This window comes from Catharus ustulatus, chromosome 16, assembly GCF_009819885.2.
Source record: "Catharus ustulatus isolate bCatUst1 chromosome 16, bCatUst1.pri.v2, whole genome shotgun sequence".
Taxonomy (NCBI): Eukaryota; Metazoa; Chordata; class Aves; order Passeriformes; family Turdidae; genus Catharus; species Catharus ustulatus.
Genome location: NC_046236.1, coordinates 13,439,171 through 13,466,305, shown reverse-complemented (window position 1 = coordinate 13,466,305; position 27,135 = coordinate 13,439,171). Strand labels below are relative to the sequence as shown.

Genomic DNA, 27,135 nt, shown 5'->3' with positions numbered 1-27,135 from the left:
CCTGGGGGATTGGACTTTGGATCAGCTTCCCTTATTCCACTTGGGGTCCTGGCTCCTGAGGCTGTTTAGGAACAAGGGGCAGGGTTAAACCACATCATCAACTTCAGGGGTTATTGAGCACTGCACTGCCTGTTGTACCCCAGGAGTGTCCTGAATGTCCTCACTAATGTTCACTTTTACCTGTGCTTGGTATTTTAGAATGGTGGCTCTTTCTTTGCTAACTCATTGTGAAGAAGGTTTGCTGGAGAAAATGAAATTTATTTCTTTTTCTTTCTTAGGTAACCTGCTATTATCCTTCTCTTATAGGAGATTTTGCTGTCATAGGTAACCAGTAGCAGGAAAAGAAATACTTTTGATAGGATTCAATCTTTTTTCCTTAAGTTGATGAAATCTTTGTAGATACGTTTCATTATTTGGAGTAAAATGGTGTTTTTGGATGAGTGAACTAGGAAAAATAGTGGTTTTGTTGACCTTTTAATATATTTACAGTTTCGTCTTCCTTAAATATGTGGGCATTTCCTCTAATAATTAGACTAAAATAAAATGGTTATGTATTTATCAATTTCAAGTTTCCATATCTTGTTTATGTCACAAAATAGAAATTAAATTTGCATGTGTTAAGTTCTAGGCTTCTCTTTCATCTCTCTGATGTTTCCAGGACAATATTAAAAGCTCTCCTTTGTATTTTTCTCCTGAAAATAAAGGTTAAAACACTGAAGATAGTTACATTTCTTATTTATACTGGAAAATAATTTATTTATTTTGGCAACTCTTCACATCAGCTTGGACTTTCTTTTTTCATGGCCCTGACCTTTTTTCTCATGCCAGATTTGGTTTGTGTTGCACCCCCAAAGCCAACCGGACATTGCAGCAGAAAATTCAATCCCTGTGGTCAGTGTTTTCACATTCTTTAGTGCATGGGGTGTATGACCTGAAAAGTTTATTGGAAAGGAAACATCTTTAGAGTTACATGTGCTCTTTTCCTGAAGAGCAAAAGAAAAAAAAAAAAAAACCAAACTCCAGGCTGAAAATGAGCTGAGTATATGGGTTGTACTGTTGCTTTAAGATCATTTTTTGACTACACAAGTGCAGAATTTAGAAAAATGAAGAATTTCAATTTGATTCAGACTCACAGTGATTGATGCATTTCCCAGGGAATCCTTCTGCTTTGTCCTTGCAGCTGATGTGTTTTGGTTCCTTTCCCATGTGCAGACATTTTTATAAGCATGTGGGAACTTCACTCTAACTCAGAATTAAACCAGCACGTTTTACAAGTGTAAATCTAATTAGCAGATACCTCACTGCTGCTCCTTTAATGTTAATGGGAAGAGAATCCATTCCATTTGGTAAACTTTGGGTTTGCAGCTGAGTGGGTGAGCATAAGCTAAAGGTCTGATGTCAGCCTTTGAAAGAGAAATGGGTGAATTTTCTGGGCTCTTGAAGTGATGCTTACTTCAGTGCTTTATATTCCAAGGAATTCCAAGCAGTGTCTCTCATTTCTCTTTCTTAAAAACATCTGCAGACAGCTAATGGCCACATTAAGTACTGCAGTGGGCATGTTCATATCTCATGTGTCTGTAAATACCCTACTGAGCAGATCAGAGAGAGCAGAAATGGCTTAGTGAAAAAAAATAATGCCTGAAATGTTGTGGCTTTTGGAATTGGCAGGGAATTGCAGTGTCTCTGGTTTTTCATCTCCCAGCCATCTCTTACGTAAAGCGCTTTTAGGCTGTGATCAGCTGATGCATTTAACCCACCCCTGAAATTGTTTTTGACCAGAGTGAAAATGCTTCTGCTGAGGTTCCCCTTGCACAGATGAGGGGTGAAACAAGGTGAGATGAGGTTAAAAGGCAGAAGTGAAGTTAGGGAAGCCAGAAGGTGCCAGGGAGAGGTTCAGCATGAAACTCAGCATGGCCCTTCAGCCTCTGAATGTTCTGGAGTCAGAGAAGGGCTCCAGTGCTGAACTCAGGCTTTAATGACTTTATACAACTTGGTAAGTGTGTGTTGTAACCAAGTTCTGTGATGTAACCACACTCAGATTTAAATCTCTCATCTTTTCCCAGAGATCCCGACATTCATTCAATAATCCAACATGAAATTTGCCTCTGGAAAAGCCCAGGGCGTAGGAATAAGTGTCTGGCTCTTTATAAGAGTGACTTCTGCATATTGGGCAATAATTAACTAAAAATAGCATGCTGTGTGTACAGCTAATGTGCCATAAGGGGAACACCTACATCTGTTATTCCTTCTTTCCAAGAATTTTAGGGAATTTAATGTTAACAGACTTCTTTATAGATGCATTAATTAATGTGTCTGTGCTCGTTTATCGAGCTCTGAGTGAGCCTTGTAGCCCAACACTGGCCTGGATGTGCTGAGGGTGATGGAATCAGCTCCAGTAATTGTGCTGTCACCAGCCCTAGAAGGAGACTTTGGCAAACAGAAGAACCATGTAAATAGGTGCTTTTCTGTGTTGTGTCCTTTAGTTTAGAATTAAATCCCTCCTTGGAGTTCCAGGTCTGTCTGCTAACAGGATAAATAACACTTCACTATAACCCAGCAGTTTGGCTTGGACTTCTACTCACAGTCATTTCTTTTATAATTTTTTTTTTTTTGCGCAATCACAGAAGTAATTTGACTTGTTACAAATAATGTTTTGATAAGCTTCAATAGAAATTAGCAAACCAGCCATCAAATGGGATTTATAAGAAGTTGCTTGGGAAAATGTGTTGTAAGTAGTCTGCAATTCAAGGCATTTCCTTTGCAGGATGCTTATCAAGTCTGCATGTGCTACTTCCAATTTGAACTAGAACGTAGATGAGAGCTATTTTTGATAGAAAAGGGGGGAAAAAAAAAGAAAATAAAGCCCAGTTGGAAAGTAGTAACAGGTTTTTTTCTCATTGCCTTAGGATGTAAATCCTGCAAGTGTGCAGAGAGAAAACAGACTTTGAAACAGCCGAAGAAAACAGATTTATCTGAGATGTTTGAGATGAGGCTGGTAGTGTAAACGTGATTGAAATAGTCATTGTAGGAGTGGTGAGTAAATATACCAGAAGCTTTTGGATAAACTGACTCTCTTTGCTGCTCCATGTGCCAAGTGAAGGCAAAATGTCCTGCTTGTTTCTGGCACGTTCCTTCCCCAGGGAGGCTGTATCAGGAGGAGCAGCCGCTGGATTTGAGGATTGTTGTGCTCCCAGATGCCAATGTAGAGCTCTTCTTTTATGCCCTGGATGTGGTTGCTGGCCTCTTCTGGGCTGTGTGGAATTAAGATGTTGCAAGACCAAAGAGAAAACGATCCAGCAAATATTTTTGTGAGGATTTCTTGTAGAATAATCAGTTTTTTTAGCCTTGTGGTGTTTCACAAATCAGCAGTGAAACCTGGAATGTGAAAGCTGTCTACACTTTTCAGGACAAAGTGCTGCCTTATTTGACCGTCAGGCTGATGGATAAACTTACAGGACAAGCTTAATCTTTTTTTCCAGACTGAAAAATTACCAGACTGAAAAGGGATCTCACCTGTCATTCTCCTCTAACTAATTTTTGGCTTTTCATCTGACTTCAGTCAAATTTGATAAAGGCAGAGACATTAAGCATGCCAGGGCTCAAGACTCATGGAGATGAGGAGCAAATCCACCCTCCCATGGTCTGGCAGAGTGACCAGGGTGCCAGCCCTGTGGAAGGAGCAAAGAGAGAAAGTGAGAGAGGAGCTCTGAGGCAGCAAAGGGAGGGAAATACTTGAATTAAGTCCCACACACCTACAGGTAAACCAAGATTCATGAACTGCAGTGAGAGTGTTTGGGGGTTTTGTTGGCTTTTCCCCCCCCACACAGAATTTAACATTCTCTGAGTCAAACATCTAAATGACTTTTTCAAGCACCTGTAATAATGCTCCCTATATGTTTGTTTGGATTTAGGGGTTTTGTTTTGCCTTTTCACCCAGCTGAAATTGTGCTTTAATTCCTCACACAAAGCTTCGGCTGCGCCCTGTGAGCACGGCGCTTCCAGCACCAGCCACTGCATCAACCTCCTACTGGCATTTTTTAATTAAAAGAACAGCACTATCACTTCAAATTAGTGCCACATAGCTTATTGGAGTAAGGAGTGAAATGGTGTTTAAAGGTTTTTCACTCGTGGAAATTTTTTATTAAAATTTGCTCTTTTGGGTTTATCAGTAGTTTGTCATTCAGCGCTCGGCCAATATCCGATTGCGAGCTGTGCAATCCTCCCAGGGATATGAATGCAAATAAAAGGCTGGCTCTTCATATCTCCACTCTTTGATAAACAAGAAGCACCTTCTTCATAAAAACAAAGCAACCAACATTATATTATTTTATGATTCCCACAAAGCAAGTGTCAGCCTGTTTTTCAAGTGCATTCCCTGTGTGGAGAAGGTGGTGAAGAAATGGATATTTCTGGGAGCTTCTGTGCCATGAACTGTGAAGAGCTGTTTTTGTAATCCTGTTCAGTGAAATTGTTAGGCCTTCCTTACACTAAATTACTGTGAGAGCATTGAATATATCCAGGGGGAGGTAGCCCTAGTGAGAATTTCCCTCATACAGCATTTCATTCTGGCTGGAATATTAGCACTGTTAACCATCCATGCGAAATGTGATGTATTCAATCTATTTAATCAATTTAAAGTGGAAAGCAAAAGTCTTAGGCTTTGAGTGAACTGGCTGTCCTCATGTGCTGGGTTTTTAGATACTGAGTTCTGGGCTTTGGATGTGCTAATATAGGAGTTTGATAAAGAACTTTTTGTTTAAGAGAACTTTCTTAATTTTTTCTTACAGGATCCTGCAACCAAATCACTTTCATAAAATCCTGTGTCTTGAATGTGCATTAAGGTTGTATAGGAAGAGCCATGGTATTTTTTTCCTTCAAGCTCCAGTTTATTTATGTAATACCTTTGATCAAGGTATCTCAGAGCAGTAGTGGGATTGTAATTTATTGATGTAATGGACACTGACATTTTGGACAAGGAAAATGGCAAACAGGTGCTGTTGACAGGCAAAGTGATGAATGTATAATGTAGAAAAAATGGTGACCGAACATCCTGGTTGGAATAGTGCACTGAAACATTTTCACCCAGATCCCAATCATTTCTTTGTGCCTGCAGATTCACTTGGGATTTGAAAGGGAGGTTCCTTTAGCAAGTAGCTTGTAAGTTGTTAATAAAAATTGCCCATGGGAGGAAGGTCCATATATATTGTTGTTAAACCACTATTGAGCAACTGATTTTGCAATGAAAATGTTTATTTGTTTTGAAAGAGAAATCTGTGCTAGAATGCTATGCATGCTCTACTTCTGTGTTTTCATTCTAAACTCTATTTTTATTTTGCTCTCTGCAGCCAGTCTGTAACTAAAACATTCCTAGCATCCTTTGGCTGGGGATTCAGTCAAGGACTTTTTTGTCCTGCTTTCAAGAAGATGATTCCAGTCTTTCTTGAAGCTTCTCCAAAGGAAATTTCCTTCTGGAGTGGATAAGATGACAACGAGGGAAGTCACTGCTGATGGTCCAAAGACTTAATGACATCCTCTTGTTGTCATGTCCTGCCATGCTTCATCTGAAAACAAATGGAAATATTTTAGCATAGCTCCAATGGCACACAGTCAGAGTTGGAGCCACTCTGGGATGTTAATTCTGCTTGAGTTCACTCAGCTCACGAGCTGGCTGTTAGAATAATGTGGATAAATGTTTTGTGGGCACAGAGGAGAGGGGCTGTGTCCATGACCTCCCTCCCCACCTCCCCATCCAGTCAAAGGCTATTTGCCATCATGGATTGGATTCTCTTGCTCAACCAGGGATTGGCTCTGACCAGTGTGTTTGTTTTGTTGTTCATCCCTGGTGACTGTCAGTAGCACTTGGCTGAATAAACAGAGACTATTGATCAAATTTGAAGTCATTATCTTGGCAGTTTAAATAGATGCTGGCCTATATGATTAGAACAAGGGAGCAACACATAGGCTGATACAGCTTTATTTGGGAAAAAAGCCTTCTTTTCATAGAGTATTGTTTGGTGCCATTCAGCTCCCAGTTTTGTGCCTCCTTTAGGTCACACAAGAATGAGACATTTTGCTGAAAATACCTAAAGTGAGGAGGGTGGCTTTGCTTGTGTAAGAGTGATAACACAGATAGAGCAGGGAGCTGCTGAACTTTGGTACTAACTGGACCTCAGGTTTGGAAGAAGGGGGTTCTACATGAGGTTATTGGTTAACCACATCCAGCAAGGACATGCCCAGGGAGCAATCCTGCTCCAAGCCCCCAGCTCCAAAGCAGCAGCAGTGTTTGATTGTCCATCTCACTGCTGCTCAGCTGAGACACAGGGCTGTGAGATCTGGGTGTTCACACCCCAACACCACGGGTGATTAATTACTTCTGAAGGAAATAGTTTCATTTTGGTGGCTGCTGTCCTGCCAGGTGCCTGACATCCTTCTCCATCATCTGAACATTTTGTTCAATGGATGGAGCATTTTTCTGAGGGAGTTCTGGAGTGCTCTGAGGTGCTGTTGGCCAGGATGGGCAGTGCTGTGTGAATGCCCCAGCAGTGAGCAGCACTAATCCCCTTCCTGCCAGCCCGGTGCTCCTGAGTCACAGAGCTGTGTGTCCCTCGAGAGCATGCACACGGATTGACCCACATTTCCTCAGGCACAGAGCAGTCATGTGCAGCTCATTGCTAGGAAATCAGATGAGAACTGATGTAACTCAGTTCATCCAGCGTTTGCATGGCCCGGGCCAAAGTGCTTTTAGGGATTTACCACTTGTGTGACTAATGGGTGATTAGGTGGATTGGAAGGGAGTGTGTCTACGTGCTTCTTGTAGACAAGAGTTATCCTGGAACAATGGCAGCACCAAAAAAAGTCTCTTACACATCATTCTCTCATTGTAGTTTTTAAATAGGGCTGGTTATTAAATCAGATTTTCTTCCTCTATGTAAAAGCTTTCATAGTAATTCCTTGGAAAGTTTGTTGCTTAGGGATGTTTAACCTGTGACAGCTGGACAAATGTCCTGTAGAAAAAAAAAACCCGATGATTCAGTCCTGGAATTAATAAAAGAACAAAAGTAGGTGAATGAATGATAAAAATTTGACTTCACAAAGCTATTAATACCTCTGTAATTGCGGTCTTTTTTTGGAACAAGCCTCGTTTCTGTCCCGTTCTCCTTCGCCTCTGCCACAGCTTCCTTATTCCTGCACATCCACTTGCAGTCCCCCTCCTTCCCCAGTGCCACCACTGTCACCTCTCCATGTCCCTCCTGGGTTCAGCAGGGCTGGCACAAGGCCCAGGCTAATAAGCCCAGACAAGCTGATTCCCTGGCAGGTGTCCAGGTGAGTGCTCACCTTTAGCATTAGTGCCCTCCACAAACACAGGTGTTTGGGGCTGATTTGGGTTTTTCATTTGTAAACAAGGAGAGTTTGAGCTGAGTTCTCTGAACAAATGAAAAAAATAGACATAAAGACAGTGGAGAGCGATTTGTAGCCTCTTGGGTGGATGTTGGAAGGGATTAGAATGGGCTGAATAATCACAAAACAAGATACTGGAGATAGAAAAAATTTCCAGGAGTTGAAAACAATATTGTAAAACTGCTAATGTACCTGATTCAAAATGAGAAAGGATGCCAAGAATTTAATTTGTGTGAACACAATTTCTCTTCTCTCTTCCTGTTTTTAAACTTTGCACCTTTATTTTAGCCTTTATGTAGGAAATCAAGGTAATTGTTCCATTATGTAGCTCAGCACTTAATCAGCCTAAATTAATTTTTAAAATTTTACTTGAATGGTCAAGGTATCATTTTTCCCTTTTTTTTTTTTTGTACATGCCTCTTGAATCGCCTGGAATCTGTTGGATATAATTTGAATATGGAATGGTAATGAAGACAAAAATAGATGTGTGCAAGAGCTGGTAACAAGGAAAGCATCAAGAAGAGAAGTCAGTGGAATGTTTAATTCCATCTAGTGTGGGCAGTTTCCCCCCTAAGACATTAAAAGCGTTTATACCTCAGTACTAAGATCCAAGTTAGGATCAAGACTCCATTTATTATGGGCCATTAGGCTCTGCCACTTCTTTCCAGCACCAGCTCCATCTTGATGATCCATATGTTTGTTATCCTCAGGTTGATAATGACAGCCCAGGGAGCTCTGGGAAGAAAGAAGTACTTGGGAATGAATTCCAGCTGGTTCAGTTTTTGGCTGGCCACTCTCTAAGTAGCCTAGAACAAAATGAACTCGTGGCTCAGGGTTTTTGTGCTGCCTTAACTCTTCACTGAATGTGGACTTTCACTGCCCTGATTTTTGAGTCAGTGCTCACTCTGGGTCAGTTCAGACAGAGCTGCTCCATCCTGTGTGTGTTACCATCCTGCTAAGCAAACAGCAGGTCTGACAATAAGGAAGGCAAAAGCTGTAAGAGCATGAAAAAGTTTCTTTGGCAGCAAGGCCCATGGCTCTGAAAAGCTTTACATGACAAGACTTGAGGCTTTTTATGTTTCTATCCAAACATGCCAAAAAGCACTCGGCATACCTCAGTTAAAATCCCAGCATGAAAGCAGTGAGATGTGCTGGAAATCAGGGAACCTTTCTGAGGCATTTGTTAACCTGAGGTATGTGCTGGTAAAGCAGTGATACAGTGCTGATGCCTCACTTGAAAGAAAGAATGCTTTTCATTTACTTGCAAAAAAATTTGAGGTGTTGACTGTGCCTCTTGAAAAGTCATCCAGTACCTGCTGGAATTCGTCCTGGTAGCAGTTGCTGAAGTTAGTAGTGCCAGAAGAGGTGCTCGGTAAGTGTTATTCTGTGCAATAGATTTTGAATAACTGCTTGTTACAAGATTTCCAGTTATTAAAGAAATGCAAAATGAGTCTGGGTTACACTGAAATAAGCTTGGCTCCCTGCAGTGTTCTGAGGTTTCTTTCTACCTGCATAGTAGCCTGTAGGCCAAATTTTCCTGTGGAATTTGTGTATTGAAAATTCTTCATTCACTGTTTCAATATGAATGAAGAAATGTGGATTCTTGAACATTGTGACCACAGTGGTCATCAGTGTTTTTATGCTTTTATTTATGAACTTCTAAAAATAACTCTGGGAAAATTTGTTGTTTTGTGTTTTCAATGTTTTTAAAACGGGGATTTTTTCCCCCTTCCTTCATTTTGCTGGAAGTTCATCTCACCATCAGCAGCTTCCTGGGTCACTGAAGGAATTCTCTTGCCAGCTTCCTGCTCTTGGTTGACAAGGAAACTTCAGTTTAACACTGAGCTGAGCAGTCCAGAGCCAAAGCTGTGTATTGGGCACTGAGGCAACGTTCCATGTGGATTGTTTAACTCCAGCTCTTTTACTGATACAGTTAAGCCCCATGGGATGAACTAATAGTTTACATAGTTTACAACTTACACATAACTTAACACCATTCATTTTTTGAATAACAATGTTCTTGCTTTTGTGCAATCTACTTAGCACTTGATGAAAACCAGACATTAATTTTGTACTGTTTATTAAAATTCCCCAATTGGAAACTTTTATTCCTGTAAAGTTGATTTTATACCTTATTTAATTGCAGTAAGATATCAAAGAAGTCAAATACTGGTTTTGCTGGAGAAACAAATCTCAGTTTTAAATTGAGATTGAGAATGTGCTAAATTACATTTTTTCCTCCTTTACAATAGTGCTTCACATTCAAATTACTTTGTTGAAATACTGACACTACCTATATGTGAAGGAATGTAAATAGCAGCCCCTCTTTGGAGATACAAAACATATGTTTTATGTTTCAAACTGAGAAATCTGCTCCGTTTTAGCTTGGAAGTTGAAGACAAAATTCAGTGTTTCTATTGAACTGTTGCTTGGCTGTACCTACTCAAACTTTGCCAAGATTTTCTCTACCAAGGTTTCTTCTTTCACAGGTTTCACGTGTTCTGCAGCAGCAGGTCAGGCTCATTTCTGCTTTCTGCATAACAAGCAGCTCTTCTGAGGCAAGGCAACATTTATATATTGAGCTGGAGATAGTATTGCCTTATAAAATACAGAAGTTGTGTGTTGTCTTATTGACATTTCAGAAGCGTTTTGCTCCGTGGACAGGACCCCAAGGCTGGGTCTGGTTTAATTGCTGTGAGTGCTTGTGCATTCTGCTAATTGTAGTGCTCAGTTAAGCACCCGCAAATGTGTCGCTTCTGGTTTTGGTCTCTTGTTCTGCGCTTTCTCCTCCGTTATAAAGCCGCAGAGAGCAGTTGTGCAGGTTTTCCTCAGGAATTAGGAAATGAATGGCTTGTAAAAACTCCAAGTCCATTAATTGGATGGTGTTTTGTGGGGGAAAAATGCTGCTTGTAACCTGAATCTCACAAAGTGCTTGTAAAACATGCAGTTGTAGTAGAGTCTGGGTAACCCCGGAGAGAATAGCTGGGAAGAAGGAGAATCTAAATTTCTGTGTTTTATAGTGAACATAATATTTATTGGAAAAGCCTTTTATGTACTGAATTAGTAAGCAAATGATCAGCTGCACAGGAGAGTCCTTCTAGGCTTCTTTTTGGTAATGAAAATAAAGGCATTCAAGGCTTTAAACCTTGAACTTCTGAAAGTGAAGATCAGAGACACCTTAAATGAAGCACACCTCCCTGAAATGCTGACTGAGCACTGAGCTGTTCTCCACTACAGGAGTGTCAGCTATTTCATACCTGATTTATACCTCAGCAATAGCTAAACCATTCAGGCTTTATTTTCTATATTTGATTTTTAATTTACTGTTGTTCACCTCACATTTTTCCAGACAGACAAATTCATATATCTGAACATTTGGATGGGATTTCTAGAAAGGACCTTTTGTTACTGGGACTTTGGGATTTGGGCTGGGCTTGCTCTCAATCCCCAGCTCTGCCTGGGACCTGTTGTGAGCAATGCTGGGATGAGAACAGGGTCCTGCTAGGTGCTGACATTTTTAGGGATTTGAAAAAGATGCTTTGAAACCTCCATGGTGTTAAAAGTACAAAATATTTTTGGCCATCTTAGTAAAATTCAGTTTGGAATCTGAGTTATGAGTGCATGTGGGTGGAGGAACATGTTTTTCATGCTTTAGGAATTTTTTTCCAGATGCTTTTGCCGTGCTTGGGTAACTCTGAAAGCAAAGTATTGAGATTTCAGTATGGATTTATTCCTTAGTTTTAACGCAGTTTAAGAGAATCCAGCCACACAGTTTCCTGGTGTGTTTTTAGCTTTATTTTGGTGATGATGTTGCACAGCTCACGTTGTGCCTGATCCAAAGTGTGAGCACAAGAATGTGCAAGGTGTGCAGTTCAGTCTGTCTGTGTAGACACCACTTGCTTGGAAATATGAATTATTCAATGCAAGGGCATGTGGTTAGAGATGCAAAAGATTGGATAAGGGAAGAATTCCAGAGCTCTGTTGATCCCAGCAACTGTAACTTGCACAGTGAAGTGTGGAGTAAATGAAAAGTCAATTTTGTGTTTCCAGCAGGAATATTTTCATTGAAATTGTTTTGTTTAGCTCTCAGCTAAGAGCTTGTATTTACCCTGAGAACAGCATATGATTCTGTGTGATTTTAACAGCAGTGTTGAGGTTTTTACAGATATTCCTGTATCTTACTAGTGCATACAGAAGCTGATGCTGTAGCTGAAGCCTGAGCTTATCCTTTGTTTTCAGGGAATCAGGAGACCATTTGGGGACACTTTAACAAAACAAAAACTTGACTGAATTTGAGAAATCTCTCCTTACAAAATGATTGTCCCACTTGGCTGTGGTCCTGGCAGAATTACTGGTGGGGGTGGATGACTGAGTTTTAGAAACCATAGAGTAGAAATTACATTATGTTCTGTTAACGTGTTTCCTGGCAGAGCTGTGTAAATGATGGGCTGTTCTTGGGAATGGCTGTAAAATGGTGATGGCAATAACGACTTAGCTCTTAAATTCCAGCTCTCACAGAAACTGGTTGTGCTTTGGACGTGTTTGGGGACAGTCAGCAAAGAGAAAGTGGAGGGGATATGAGGGAGAAAGCTTCTTGGTGACAGAGGAGGTGTCACCAGTCAGGGTCTCACTCTTGTCCCAGCATCTCTGGCTGTATTTCCTTCATCTGAGCAGCCACTGCAGGGCCAGCCAGCACCATTAGCTGAAGGTGGTGAAACAGCAGTCCAGGAAAGGTTTGCTCTAAAAAATAAACTTTAAAAGAAAAAGCACCCATAGAAGAACAGTTTGAGTGGCACATGGGACAGATAAACCCCATGGACAGCTTCTGCTTCCAGAGCTGAGGGTGTGTCTGTAAAACTCGAGCATTTGGGGGTGCTTGGGGTTTATGTGCTTGGGGGAACCGTGTGGAGAGCATGACAGGGCTCTTGGCCTGGATTAGAGAGAGGCATTGCAAAGTGGTAAGAAAACTGAGCAATAGGTGGGATTTGATGAAAGATTTAATCTGAGAGGTAACCTTTATCTCAAATATTTGTTTGGGGGAAGAAGAAGAGAGAGAAAAGTTGGTATGAGGAATAATTTATAAGCTTATTCCCACCTCTGATTTGTGTGCTTTTCTCAGATTCTGTACACCAGCATTAATTCAGCTTACTATTGATCTCCCTTTTTTTATCCCTGCAAAGTTCTTCAGCTCATTCCATAACTCTTCAGTGTTTCTCCAAGCTTCACATCTCAGTCAGTTAATTTTTAAACTTGCTTTACTGGTCTTGTGCTGCACACAGTCTCAGTTAAAAAGGAATTTAATGAGTCTTGTTCTTCCAATTGCCTTATGCTGGGGTTTTTCAATGATTTATATTATTGAGGGCTAGGTCAGCCCTTGCTGGTTGTATGTGAAGACTTATTGTTGGAGAATTTTTCACTTTGAGTAATTCTTAGGAATGGAGATGAAGCTGTTGTGTTTTGTCAACTTGGTTTTGTTTGCAGTAGGAGAACAGCCTCTCATTCGTGACTGCTTTCTGCTTAGGTAGGATGGAATTTGGATTCCTGGCTGAGTAGATACTTTAATGACATGTTAATGGACTAATAAAAATGGCTTTTTCTGGGTGTGTGGTTTTTTGAAGATCTCTTCAAAGTTGTCTACTGTTTGCAACTGGCTACACAAAGCCAAGTTCCAACCCACGAGGAGATCATGCCTTGAAAAGAGGCTTTGATTTTTACTGCAGCCTACACAAAAGGGCCACAAAAAGGGTTCGTGTATCAACTGCAGTGACTCTGAGAATTGAGGGTTTTCTAATGAAGCCTTGCTTTAATCTGGTACTCAAGGTCTGGTTTAGCATGAGTTCAGGCAGAGCCTTCCAGTGTCAGGGCATGAATGCAGGGCCTGAAGTCGGAGGGGTCTCGGGGGCTTTTGGTTGGTTTGTGTCTCAGATTGCAAATCTCATTGGCACCACGATGCTGAGATCGTTAGTGAAGGCCACTCAGGGTGCATGTCAGGATGAAATTAGTTCCATCCAGCTAATTGGCTCATTTGGCAGATGTGAGGGAAGGCTGTGGGTTTGTTTATCTCTGTGCTCACAGGCCCTGCAGCGGTTCGGGTTCGGTTACTGGGAAGTTAAAACAGTCTGGATTTCTGCATTTCAGTCTCCAGCAGACGAAGAGAAAGACCAAAAGTATTCCTAAAGCAAACAAAAAAATGACTAGAATAGAAACCTTGGCCTTTGTGGTGACAATTTAAAGTGCAATTTGTGAATAAAGTGGTGTATTTCAGTTCAGTGATGTGGCCAGCCATAGAGAAACTGCACTTTTACACACTTCAGCCATCTTTCCTTTCCCATAAAACCATTTTTTGTATCCCACCACATATAAATGATTGTCATCCTTAAAAAAACCAGACATGTAAAACCTTCACGGGTTGTCTGGTAATAGAAATAAAACCAGACCTTATCAGCAGTGAAGTCTCATTTAAGGTTATGTGCAGATCACAACTGTAAGCACAGTCATTCCTCAGGGTGCTTCAGTGGCTTGTGGTGTTCAGAGTATTTTCCAAAATCCATGGAGCTGTTTGGATGAGACATGATTTCACCTAAGAGATTCAGCAAAGATTTTAATTGTGGGCCATGAACTTTGGGGTGTTGGAGCAGCATTTGGTGAATAGCTGATGTTTGCTTTTTTCTCCTTTTTTTGGGGAGGCTTTTTTCCACTTCATGCACATTATTTTTGCCATGCAGCCTTCCCAAAACTGTTTTTCAGAACGGTGGGATTTCTGCTGTGGAAAGCAGGCTGTGAGCTGGCACACACAGAGGACTGTCCTTCTGGGGCATCCCCAACACAGGCTACCAAGTTCACAAGTCAGAACCTACACACGCTTTGATTTGATCTACTCTGCAGCCTTTTTCATTTTCCAGTTGTCTGCAGTAACTTTAGTTTCATTTTATGTCAAGCTCTTTATTACTTTCTATTCCAAAGCATCATTGTTCTTCTTTGCTTCTATCTTAGAACAAACCAAGCAGCCTGTGGTGCTTGTAATGATTATGCTGGATATCTCTGTGATTAAAGATGGTCTCTACAGAAGGAAATATTTAGTGAAATCTTTTCTATACCGTCAGCCTGCTGGCCTTTGTTTATCTTCTGTCACAAAGTAAAACGAATGTATCCTGGAATCTTGGCTGGCTGTTTGTACAAGCATAAATAATTAACCTGGAATATCCAAGGGAGGGCCAGAGATGGCAGAAAGGGGTGTTTGCCAGCATGGTTCACTGTGACTCCCCTCACTCACCTTTCCTAAGAAGATGTGGACATACTGCTGGTCTGTCTTGTCCCCAGAATTAACCTGGATACTGAATTGAAGGCCATGGTTAGCTCAGATCACATCCACATGTAAAGGTCCTTAATTTGAGCATGGAGGCTGCTACCTTTAACTTGCAAAGTGGGAGTGCAGTCCCAGGTGCACATTTGCCTACTGTTTTGCATTGGTACAGGGTGGGCCTATGGAATATTTTCATCACTTGCATTATTTACTTTACTTTACCCCCCAGGAAAGTGTCCTTTGTATATTGTGCACCTGGAAACTCTTGTAACATCTCAGCAATGGGATGGGGTGTGTTGGGAGTTGGACTCAGTTTCCAAACTGAGACATTCTGTGGTGTATGTGAATAAATGTGGTGCTGATGCAGAGTCAGGCTCTGTTTGCTGGGGAATGTTTGAAATGGTTCCTCTCCCAGGCTGTTTTTCTGTGCCTCCCTGCAAGTGCAGCCCTTGCTGCAGGATGGTGGCTCAGGGTGAATTAGCAGCTTTCTGATGCAATTCTCAGCTGGGCTGCTCAGACACTGGTGCCACTCTGTGCTCTCCTCACTGTGCCAGTCCTGCTCCTGCAGCACCTCCTGAACCACAGCACATGATTCATTTCTGTTTGGAGGCAGGGTGGACAGGCAGGGCTGGCAGAGGAGCCTCTCAGCTCACTCAAGTTACATCCCCAGGGTGAATACTGACTTTGTCTGAGGCTCGTCCTTTCTTCACCTCCTGCCAAATATGCTTTCACACTAGCACTTCACCCAGCTGGCTAATTTGGCCTTTGAAATTATCTCAATAATGTCAGGTACTTAAAAAAACATTCCCATCCCTTTATAAATATTATAATCTAGATGTAAGGACATTGTTTCGCTGTTGTTTGGGATCTGTTGTATTTTAAAAAAGAAGTTCTTCAGAGCTGTGCAACAATCGGGAGCAGAGCATAAACAAATCCTGTGTCAGGCTGAAACAAGTTGGTTGGCTTTGAGGAGGCAGAATGTAAATACCCAAGTCAGGAGAATTAGTACCTTTTGTAATGTTGCAACAAATGCAGGAAGATCACTCCTGCTGACAAGCCCAGAACCTTTCTTGTTTAAAAGAAAGAAAAACTAAAAGAAAAAGCACTTTGGAAAATGGACAAAGAGCTTAGGGTCTGTCTCATTCTCCTAAACCCCTCTGACCCAGAGATGAAATTAATAACTTTTTAAACCTTTGTAGTTAAACCTACCCAAGTCCATGAATTTGGGGCCTGAATAGCAACCACCAGGTTCTCTCCTGTTGGAGATGATGTGTTCAAGGAGGAAATGTGGCACAGTCCCAGCTTTGCACAGCAGGGAGGGGCTGTCTGCTCTGCTGCTGGCACGGATTCACATCCAAGTCTCCCGTTGCTGACCTTTGCCACCTGTTTTCTTTTACTGGAATTTAGAAATCTGGGGCTTTTAAGTGATACAGCTCTTGCAAATATTTTTTTGCTCTAGTGGGTTTAACATGCAAATAGTGGAACAAAGCCAATGGTCCATCTCAGGCAGCCTGATTCTGGAGATTGCTCCATAAAGGTTTATTTCAGCTATTAGCTTTTGTGCCAATATTTTTCTTACAAGAAAGAGTAATAATTTTTGCAACCGAAAATTGAGGGTTTCACAGGCTGTGAGTGGAAAATTGGCAGCTGTGCTCATCTAGTGTAGACTGAAAGGCTGGGGCAAAGGGAAAAGAGTTAGATGAAAAATATAATGCTTCAATAATAGCTTTAGAAATTTAAGCTGCTGCTGTTTCGAAAGCACACCTGAAATGTAGAATAAAGGTAATAATTACATGGACAGACCATATGCAGAAAGTTACAGATGTCATCCTTCTCTGGCTCAATAAATTATTCTTAAAACTGGGGATGGCAAAGTAGTTATTTGATTTTTAAAATCTCACAGGAACTTTAGAATTCCTTTTGGCTGGTACTAGCATGCTCAAGTTCTGATTTTACTTGTACTTAGTCTCTCTTTCTTGAGTAGTTTTTCCTCTGAAACACTTGCAACAGGAAAAGGAAATTAAAGGTTGCTCTGTCATGCTTCCACAGAGCACAGGATAGTGATTCTCTGATCCTGTGTTGTTTCAAATTGAATTGCCATAGTCCTGAATACTCCTTTTGGTCAGTTGTTAAAAAAAAAAAAAATACAAGAGAAGTTTTCTCTGATTATACAGTTTGCCAGTGTAAGAAATAATTTTTAATCCATTCTAAAAATACCTTCCTGGTGTGACTGCTTTAATTATTACTGAGAGAGGATTTATGCATTTTTCTCCATGAACTTCTGGGTTAAATAGTGAATTTCTTTGGTCTGTTTACTTGACACGTGAGGTGAGGCAATTTTTACTCTGCTGCCTGTGTTACACAGGGAATGTTTCTCTGGAGCTGAGAGGTGTAATTCTAGTAGAAGTATATAAAAATAAATAAATAAAGTATTTGTTCCTTTTCACCTTCCCTTTCCCCAGTATGGAATTACAGTGAGACTGAGGAAGGGGAGAGGGAGATGAGAAGGGGAAATGCTCCATACCTGGGGAATTTGCCACTGATTATCTTCTGAGCCTTCATTCTCATGCTGAAAGATTTCTCTTTTTCCCACTGGGGAAAGAGACTCCCTCAACAGTAATTAGGTCTTTTATAGTTACCTTCCTTTCTTGGATCTTAGTTTGAGATAAGTTAGAGTTCTATTATTTTCCTCTTTGGCTCTGGAGTTGTTTTTCCTGGCCTGTTGGAAGAGTTTAATGGATACTAAACAACTTGGATTGCTGAGATCCTACTGAGCAGTCCTTATGGAAAAGCAAAATTAGACTTGTAGCTGGTAATAGACCTGCTAGAAATGGAGATGGATGTGAGTTTCCTGATCTAATTTTTTTTCTTAAACTGCTGTGCTGGTGAGTAGAATTGGAGAGAGGGAAACGATGTCTCATTTGTGGCCATTTCAAAGGAAAACATCTTAATGCAGATTTCTTTTTTCAGTGTATTTATTTTTCTCCTGAGTGAGGCCCTGTCATCCCCAAAGCTTTGTGTATTTACAGATTGCTTCTGCTGTTGCAGAGTTCCTGCCATGCTTTGTTTCACCAGGTATCCACACTTGGTGTGCAAGGAGCAGGAGGTTGCACTGCATTTGGTGGGACTTAGTGAAGAGGTCTCTTCCAGGAATCCCAGAACTGTTATTTGTTCAGAAAAAAACCAGTTTAGCCTCTGTTCTGAAATGGATGGGTTCTGAAACAACAACAAAAATCTGATTTAGCATTTGTGTAAACATGAAGTAAAAAAAATTAGGAGGTTTTAATGCAAAGGGATGTTCATTAAATCTTCTGTGTGTTGTAACAAGAATTAAAATAGCAAATATAAAGCCAAATTTATATGTAAATATTCCAATTCCAGATAAAGAAAACAATGCTCACATTTAATATTTAGGGTTTATCAGTTATGATCAGGTATTATTTTAACTGATATGATTACCAGAAAGCTTCTTTTTTATGGTTTTAAGTTTTCTTTATCTGCTTTTTTGTTTTGCAGTATTATGTGCCAAGAATCTTGCAAAGAAAGATTTCTTCAGTAAGTATGTCTTAATTGTATAACTTTGTGCTCTGGATTAATCAGATTTATGTGGAGATGGTGCATTGCTGTGGAGACTTATCTGTGTGTGTTGTTTGCACTGCATTACTACAGGAGTGCACACTACTCTGGGTTGTAGATTTGTGGACTTCAGGGTAGGAACACTGAGGGCTCATAAATTCCAGCTGAAATTCTGACTGATGGTACCACAGACTCTGTGCTGAGGGGTACCAAGAGCATCCACCTCAAACACAGCATTTACTAAAATACTTTTAGAATAATGGCAACTGTCCTTTCTTGGAGTGGGAGCTTCTAATGGCATTGCCTTGGAAGCAGCAAAACAAAGGATTGTTTAACAGCACCTTTTCCTTTCCACAGGACTTCCTGACCCATTTGCTAAAATAGTTGTGGATGGGTCAGGTCAGTGCCATTCCACTGACACTGTGAAGAACACGTTGGACCCCAAATGGAACCAGCATTATGATCTGTGAGTTGTTGTAAGGTCATAAATAAACAGCATTGCAGAGATTTGTCTAGTGAACAAATAGTGCAGGGCTGGCACTGCAAGTTCATTTTGTGTTAGCAAGGAAAGTCACATTTCATAGAATCTCAGAACAATTTGGTTGGAAGGGACCTGAAAGATCATCCAGTTCTGCCCACTGCCATGGTCAGGGACACCTTCCTCTGGTTCAGGTTGCTCCCAGCCTGGCCTTGGACTCTTCCAGGGATGGGGCAGCCACAGCTTCTTCACAGAGAAGAATTTCTTCCCAATCTCCCATCTAACCCTGCCCTCTCAGGGACTGATTGTTTTTTTTCAAAAAGAAAATCCTTGTTATTAAAGGATTGGTACTTTGCTTTTAGGTGTTTGAATTTGGAAATATTTGTGTGGCAGGTACACAGCACAAGGGTTTAGTGAGCTCTCCTGGAGCAGTGCCATCCAGCTTTTACAGAAAATTGTCCTTGTTGGAATGATTTATTTTCTTCAAATTGTTAGAACCATAAATTCTGAAGTTTTGTACGTTAATCGACTTGTTGTTTAGCTTTTAATGAGGCTGGCTGTAGTTAAATTCATGCTGCAGCAATATCAATTTCCCATGCTGTGTGAAATCACTGTGCAGTAATTCATTAATAACAGCATTTTGGGCATAAGCACTTGTGTATTTATAATAAAGAGGCATGACCAATGTACTAAAATGTGTCAGAATTTGTACCAATTACAGCACCAGTTCTGTGGAGTAAAAAGAGGTTATTATTTCTAAAATTACTCTTTTAATATGTATCTTTCTAGATACGTTGGGAAAACAGATTCCATAACCATCAGTGTATGGAACCATAAAAAAATCCATAAGAAACAGGGAGCTGGCTTCCTGGGGTGTGTCCGACTCCTCTCCAATGCCATCAGCAGGCTAAAAGATACTGGATGTAAGAGCAATTCCTCCTGGTGTGACCAAGAACCCTCCACACCTTGTACCTGAGTAGTGCATGGTGTTCCCAGCCAGGGATTGATTTCCCAGAGTTGATTTTTCCAATTCTCCTTTGCAGACCAGCGTTTGGATCTATGCAAACTCAACCCCACAGACACCGATGCTGTCCGAGGCCAAATAGTGGGTAAGAATGATCCCAGCTAAATTCCATCTGCTTGGTAAATATCCACAGGGAAAACCTGCTCTAGTCACTGCTTCTATGCTGTTTCTTCTTCTTTAACTGGGATTAAATTACATAACCTGGAAATTTTAATTACACTCCTATGCAGGAGTTTGTTTCCTCTCAGTCAATGATGAGAAAACATTAAAAACAGGGAATGGGTCTGGCAAGGCTTTGCTGCATCTGTGGAAGGGTGAATGTCACTGGGAAATGATGCATTTGGGCAAGGTGACAGGCAGAAGGAATCTTAGGTGTTAAAAAAGGATCTGGAGGAGTTAAAAGCCATTTCACAAGTTGCTGGTTTGATACCTTTGACTCATGCAAACCATTTCCAAATTTCAACAAGGCCGTGCTCATTTTACAGCAAACGTACCCCATGTTTTACTGCCCCCACCCAACCCCAGCTTTTCAGTGATTATAAATAGATTTGGCAAACTCCAAATTCTCACCCTAAGATGACATCTAGTGGTGAGCAATTTATTTCCAGCTTCCCTTTCTGGATCCTTGTGAAACCCAGATGTAGAAGCTGACATGTTTGACATTTACAGAAATAAACTCAAGTTTTGAGGGGATGGGCCTCTGGTTTCTCTTCTGCTTTTTAAAAAATTAGTAATGCTTTAAGAGAATAGAAGGAATTTTAGTAAATGATGTGATCTTGTGTGTAGGATAGAGCTTTCCTTAATATTTTACCCTGTAAAAATGTGGAATTTTTTTTGCTTTTTGCTGTTTTTAAGAATGAAGTTTTTCTTTTCTTGACCTGAGTTTGTGTTTTCTTCTTTCAGTCAGTTTACAGACACGGGACAGAATAGGCACAGGAGGTTCTGTAGTAGACTGCAGAGGGCTTTTGGAGAATGAAGGGTAAGGATTGTTTTCTTTACACTCAATTAGAAAAATGGTTTATGTGTGGAAAGACTGTAACTAACATTAGAAACTGAAGTATCAGTGTGACTAGGATATTTTCTGGAAATGTGTATCAGGCAGTAAGGTTATTAGGCAAATTTGCTAAAACTTGATTATTAATTTTTTTTTACCAATGCTGAGAAATTTGAGTATAAAAACATGGTGAAAATGGCTCCTCTTGGGTTAAAAGTTACAATACTCCAAGCTGTGAGGCAGAGAAGCAGCCATTTCTGCATTCACTTCTCTTGTGCTGGAAACTCTTGAAGTTTCCCCATTTTCAGAACGGTTTATGAAGATTCCGGCCCGGGGAGGCCCCTGAGCTGCTTCATGGAGGAGCCGGCGCCGTACACGGACACCACGGGAGCGGCGGGGGGAGGCGGCTGCCGCTTCCTGGAGTCCCCCAGCCAGGAGCAGAGGCTGCAGGCACAGAGGCTGCGCACCCCTGAGCTCAGAGCTCATGTACAGACACCTCAGAACCGGCCCCACGGCCACCAGTCCCCTGAGCTACCCGAAGGCTACGGTGAGTGGGAGATGTCACGTAGTGATATCGTGATTTCGATACAGAAATACACCATGAGATCAATGTATACAGTAATTTCACGATTATAAGCCGCACTGAGTATAAGCCACACTTCTGGGTGCCAGCAACTTTTCATTCTTTGTCCATACATAAGCCACATCTGATTATAAACTGCACATTACAATACAGAGTGTGATAAAAGGTATCTGTTCTATCACCATCTGTTGAGGGTGGGGCAGTGATCCTGATCTCAACGGCAGATATTCTGCTAATGGGCCATCCATTGAAACCAGGCAGGGCAGTGTTCTTTATCTTTTCACAACCCATCCTTCCTCCAGTGAGTCATTTTCTGCTCATGGCCATTGAGTCCCACTGTGGGACTGATAAAATTACTGCATCCCATTGGGAGTTGCTCCAGCCAGGGGGAAGAGCCCAACATTTCTTACCAAGATAAAAACAGAGGTTTTGGGACACTAAGGGAGCCCCTTTCTCCACTGGACTCCAGAGGAAAACCGGATTTCTCCACATCACCACTGGAGCTCCAGAGGGAAACTGCACCTTGTACAGGAGCACTGCTCCAACTGAGCCACATCTGTCACTGCAGGAGGATGCAGCCACCATGGAATGGGACTGCTGCCAACACCCTGCCTGACGGGTGTCAGGTTGTACTCTGACTGTGTCAGGGTTTGGGGTTTGTTTCTTTGTAGTGCTGTATTTCTATTTTAATTTCCCTAGAAAAGAACTGTTATTCCTAATTCCCATATTTTTGCCTGAAAGCCCCTTGATTTCAAAATTATAATAATTTGGAGGGAGGGGGTTTGCATTCTCCATTTCAAAGAGAAGCTCCTGCCTTTCTCAGCAGACACCTGTCCTCCAAACTAAAACAGCAACTTTTCATTCTCTGTCCATATATAAACCCCACCTGATTATAAGCCGCACTTTGGGTTTGGACCAAAATTTTAGTCAAAATGGTGCAGCTTATAATCATGAAATTACTGTACTGAATTCAAAGTAAAGCAGGAACATGAAACACAGAAAAATACAATGATTTCATTATATTTGTTAAAATCACTTTACTGTGCTTTTTGGTTTGATGTATTTTTACTTTGCCACCATAATCATGAATTGTATCCACTTTTTATGTGTAAGAAAACACAGGCTTGTGTGAACAGGAGCAGACTTGTCCCTGCTGTTACCTGCTTGCTGGGAGTGTAACCTGACAGCATGTTCCAGCCTTGTCCACACCTGCTGGGGGATTGTGGCCACTGCTGCTTGAGTGCTGGCCAGCATGGTCAGGCTTGCTTGGACTTGTACCCCAGCATGGTGGGCATGTCACAGCCCAGCAAGAAACTGCTGAGAAAAGAGGCAGTGACCAGGGGTAGGACAGATGTGTTGGTAAAGCACAGACTCCCCACATCCCCAGCACTGCTTCTTATCAATGAACTCATAAATTGCCTTATTAATGAACCTACCCAATTTTGGTGAGTAATTTATAACCCACAGCTCCTGAAATGAAAGGGTTTCGTTTATCCAAAGACGTCACCAAAAGATTTCTCTCCTTTTAATCCATGGAGGTGTTTTGCTTGTTGGAACAAGCAGCCTCCACGTGCATCTCATTCTGGAAAAGGAACTAAGTGCAGATGGGAGTTGGAGATTGGCTAATTAGCAGTTGGCTACGCCAGGATACACTGAGGGGTTGATGGTAAATGAAACATGAGGTTGTGGTATGATGCTGTTACAGAAAATTCACTGCTAATCTTGGCTGTGTATCTAGGGAGAAGGAATGTAAAGAGCTCTTTAAACTAGAGCAGTAATGCTATTTTTTCCTTCCCCCTTGGCATGTTGTGTAGGTTTGAGCCCACATTTGAGAAAAGATCAGGAAAATATATAAAAGCAACAAAGAAACCAATAGTACAGAAGATTAGGGAGGATGAGATTAAGGGGAATTTAAACCTCAGAAAGGAGCACACCAAATCTAGGAGTAAAGAAATCTAGTTTGGGGGTTTGGATTGTCTCAAAATCTAAACCTCAGAAAGGAGCACACCAAATCTAGGAGTAAAGAAATCTAGTTTGGGGGTTTGGATAGTCTCAAAATCTAACAATAAAATTACAAATTAAATATGCTGGTGCATGGATCTGTGAGTTTCCAAAGAATGTTGAAATGTGTAGTCAGAGTAAATTTGTCAAGGACAAAACAGTTCATGTTGCAAGAGATCAGTGTGATTTTCTCCTAGGAGGAAAATATTCTAATATCTTTAAACTGTTTGTTTGGATTTTTTTTTTAGGATTTGTAATTTAGAATAATATTCTTTCCTTCTCCATAGAGCAAAGAACAACGGTACAGGGCCAGGTTTATTTTTTGCACACACAGACTGGAGTGAGCACGTGGCATGACCCAAGGATACCAAGGTATGTATTTGTAGTTAAATACAGGGGGTTTGGTGTGGATTTGTGTGGCAGGATGCTGGATTTATAACAGCAAAAATCTGTGCAATAGCCTGTCTGAATTTAAAGGCAGAGCTCCCAGCAGAGGAATAGTTTGGGATGTTTCTAGTTACCTTTTCATCAAACATTAAGGATTACTCTTTTTGAAAGAAATAATTATTTACTTATGAATCATGTAAAGCAAAATGAAAAAAAATGTGTAGTCCTTCAGGAATTTCTTTTTGACAAATTCTTCCTAAAATGTTGATGTGGCTGTTTTTGGTGAAGCTACAAATATCTGAATCTTATCTACTTTTTTTTTTTAATGTAAACAGTTCAGAGTGCAAATTGAAGAAAAAATGGACTTTTTTCTTAAAATAATTGTTTCTTGAGTATTCAACTTGGAACTTTTGATTTATTAGTGCTCACTTGTGTATAACTGAAGGAGAGATTACTTGTTATCTTTAATCTTGAAATTATTTGAGTTTTTTTATGCTTTAGGCCAGTGATTTGCAGCTAGAAAATTTGAATCCTTCACATGATTAATTTAGTAAAGCCTCTTTAAACCTTAACCTGCAGTTAATCCAGGTCTTTGTGAGTAAGGTCTGGTGCTCTTCCTGAGTAATTCTGAATCTGGGCTGTTTCATGGGCCACCTGCACACCAGATTCAAGAGTGAAGTTTGGAACTCTCAGCTGCTGCACTGCCTGGATAATAGAGGAGTGTGGTACAGGATATTAGAAAAATGATAGAAAGGAGTGCAGGCAAAAGTGGTGATAAAAGCTCAGTGTGTGGAAGGAAATGAAAAATAAAGCTGAGAGAGAGAGAGAAAAGAGCTGATTTTAGATTAGCTGGTATTGTTGGAAGAAGAAATGACAGTGGTTGTTCATTTGTGTCAGTCATGTCAGGCTTGTGTGCCCAAAGCCTTGTGTCCTCTTCAAGTGATGCTCACCCTGCTGAAAGGTGAAAGCCTTGAGCCAGGGTTTCAGCAGCAGCAATGCAAGTGGGCACAGCAGTGTCTTGTGAGTCACAGCTCACACCTGTTTTAGTTAAAGGTGACTTTTTTTGCCAGCTTATGGTGCAAAAACTTAACCTTGGCATGAGGCAGAGATGTAGGTTAAAACTTGCTGTAATCAAATCTCTGCAGGACTTTCAGAGGCACAGCTGATCACAGCAAATGGTCCCAACCATAATCTCCTTTAAGGAGCCTAACAAGGGCTTGTCTGTCTGCCTGTGTGTCCCCTTGGCTCGTACTTACTGTGACACTAAGGCACCTTCAGTGTACAAAGCATTTCCACCTTTCTAAAGCCTCTCTAGTAACTCATTTATACAAATGTTGCATGGTTAGATTTAGGTGAGGAATTGCATAGAGTGGTGTCTTCAATTCTGAATCCATGCCAGCTGTCTAAAGAATACTTTACTTAACAATAGGGTTTTTGTCTAAAAATAATCTTTATGTTTCCTTCCTTCCCTTTCTTACCACTCTTGGTGTTTTCCTCAGTTAGGTGGCTGTAGCCTTAGGTATTTTCAATCTTTTTAGGTAAATGTAAATACATTCTGTGTATTGAATTCAGACACTGCCTGAAAATGAGTGATGTCTTTAGCAGCACTTAGAGTAATACCTGAAATTTATCCAGGATGAAAGGATTGAGTGAATGTGTTGCTAAAGCCTTACTCTCAGTGGTTTTTCAGTCAAATAGCCAGGATTCTAACCTTAACCTAATTAAAGAGGTGATTTTCATATTTTAAGTGAGCTCAGTATTTGATTGCTTAACCTCAGATGTGCATTAACATCTTGTTTGTTTTTCACTTTAGAGACCTTAACAGTGTGAATTGTGATGAACTGGGACCTTTGCCTCCGGGCTGGGAAGTCAGAAGTACAGTTTCAGGAAGAATATATTTTGTAGATCATAACAACAGAACCACACAATTCACAGATCCACGACTACATCACATCATGAAGTAAGAGCTTTGCCTGATAAATAATTCCTGTCAGGTCTGGAGGTCATGAGGAGCTGAAACCCTGAATGATAATTGTGGGCAGTGCTGTAGTCAGGGTCCAGGCATTGATTCTCAGTGCTGATTTTATCTAAGTTTTTTTTCTGAGACTCTTCAGAGGGGTTTTACCCTGCTCTGCCCAGGTCTGGACTTGTCTGGGTGTGAAAGTCTGCCAGGGTTCCCCAGCAGTCAGCTCATGTCTGTCTGGGTGAGCAGTTCTAGCTCTGTGCTGGCTCTTCTGGATCTGGGCTAACTTCAATCTCCCTTGAGCTCCAGACAATGGGAGTGTGAAGCCAGCTGGAGTCTGGTCAATGGGTGCTGTGCACAGCCAGTTTGGGTTTAGAGGATTTAGAAGCTCAAGCTCTGCATCATGGAAAGGCAGCTGAACTGTTGTGGAACTGCCCCTGGAAGCAGCCTGGCAGTGCTGCCTGTGCCCAAGACCAGACTTTTTTGTGTGCTTGAAGCCAGCCAGGCTGGCTCTGTATCTAAAAATTAATTGTTCTACAGCCCAGGTAAAGCACTGATGGATAAGGGTAGTTGAGTGTATGAAGCTGCAGCTATTTGGGACAAGTGTATCTTTCCCTCCTAACAACCATAGGTGCAATATTTTTACTGTGTCAGGAATCCCCAGCCTCATTTTGCATGGAGCTGGAAAAAAGTCCGTTGCAGTTGTTAGACAGTTCCCTTTTTAAAGCTTTTTTGTAACATTAGAGATCTCTTTCCATGTTGCACTCTTGAAAGTTCTCTCTGTGTGGGAGAACACCACACAAACTTTAATTACTGCTCAGCCAGCAATTTGTGATCATGCTCCAGAGCCTTCCACATATAAAATCAGTTCAAAAATGCTGAAACTCTTTAAATTTCTGTGTTACTTACATCACTGAATTTAGTGTAATGATGGTACAGCAGCATCCAGCTGAATACACATTTCACTCCATGTTCCTCTTAGAGAAGCTTGATAATTTCTGCCATCACTGTTTCACATATTCATTATTGTTATGTGTCCAGAATAAATATTGTCCTTTTCTCTTCCAAGCCATCAATGCCAGCTAAAAGAGCCCAGCCAGCAGCCTCTACCAGCTCCAAATGAGGGATCATTGGAAGAGGGTGAGGAGTTGCCTGCACAGAGATATGAAAGAGACTTGGTACAAAAATTGAAAGTTCTTAGACATGAGCTCTCTCTTCAGCAACCTCAGGCTGGTCACTGTCGCATTGAAGTATCCAGAGAGGAAATATTTGAGGTATTTGATTGATACTTTTTTTACTTCTAACAGCAGCTTTTGTCCCTGAAGAGTTAAGTAAAGCTGATCAGTGATTGTAACAACTTTGCTTCACAAGCACCCACCACATCACAGAGTTGTCACTGAAATTTGCTTCAGATTAGCACTCCAACAG

General features: G+C 41.0%; 1 protein-coding gene across 4 annotated transcripts in view; it reads left to right on the top strand.

The window, feature by feature from the left end:
- The window catches only part of SMURF1 (SMAD specific E3 ubiquitin protein ligase 1), a 42,825-nt gene that overhangs the window by 7,475 nt on the left and 8,215 nt on the right, over positions 1-27,135 (top strand). For 2 of the 4 annotated variants that reach the window (XM_033073734.2, XM_033073733.2), the window contains exons 2-10: positions 18,218-18,256; positions 18,635-18,743; positions 19,545-19,678; positions 19,799-19,864; positions 20,683-20,758; positions 21,082-21,320; positions 23,645-23,729; positions 25,558-25,704; positions 26,777-26,981. In XM_033073734.2, the coding sequence (XP_032929625.1) occupies positions 18,218-18,256; positions 18,635-18,743; positions 19,545-19,678; positions 19,799-19,864; positions 20,683-20,758; positions 21,082-21,320; positions 23,645-23,729; positions 25,558-25,704; positions 26,777-26,981 (1,100 nt within the window). Of the gene's footprint in view, positions 1-18,217; positions 18,257-18,634; positions 18,744-19,544; positions 19,679-19,798; positions 19,865-20,682; positions 20,759-21,066; positions 21,321-23,644; positions 23,730-25,557; positions 25,705-26,776; positions 26,982-27,135 lie in introns of all 4 variants that reach the window. The other 2 variants (XM_033073732.2, XM_033073731.2) reach the window with 1 other exon arrangement.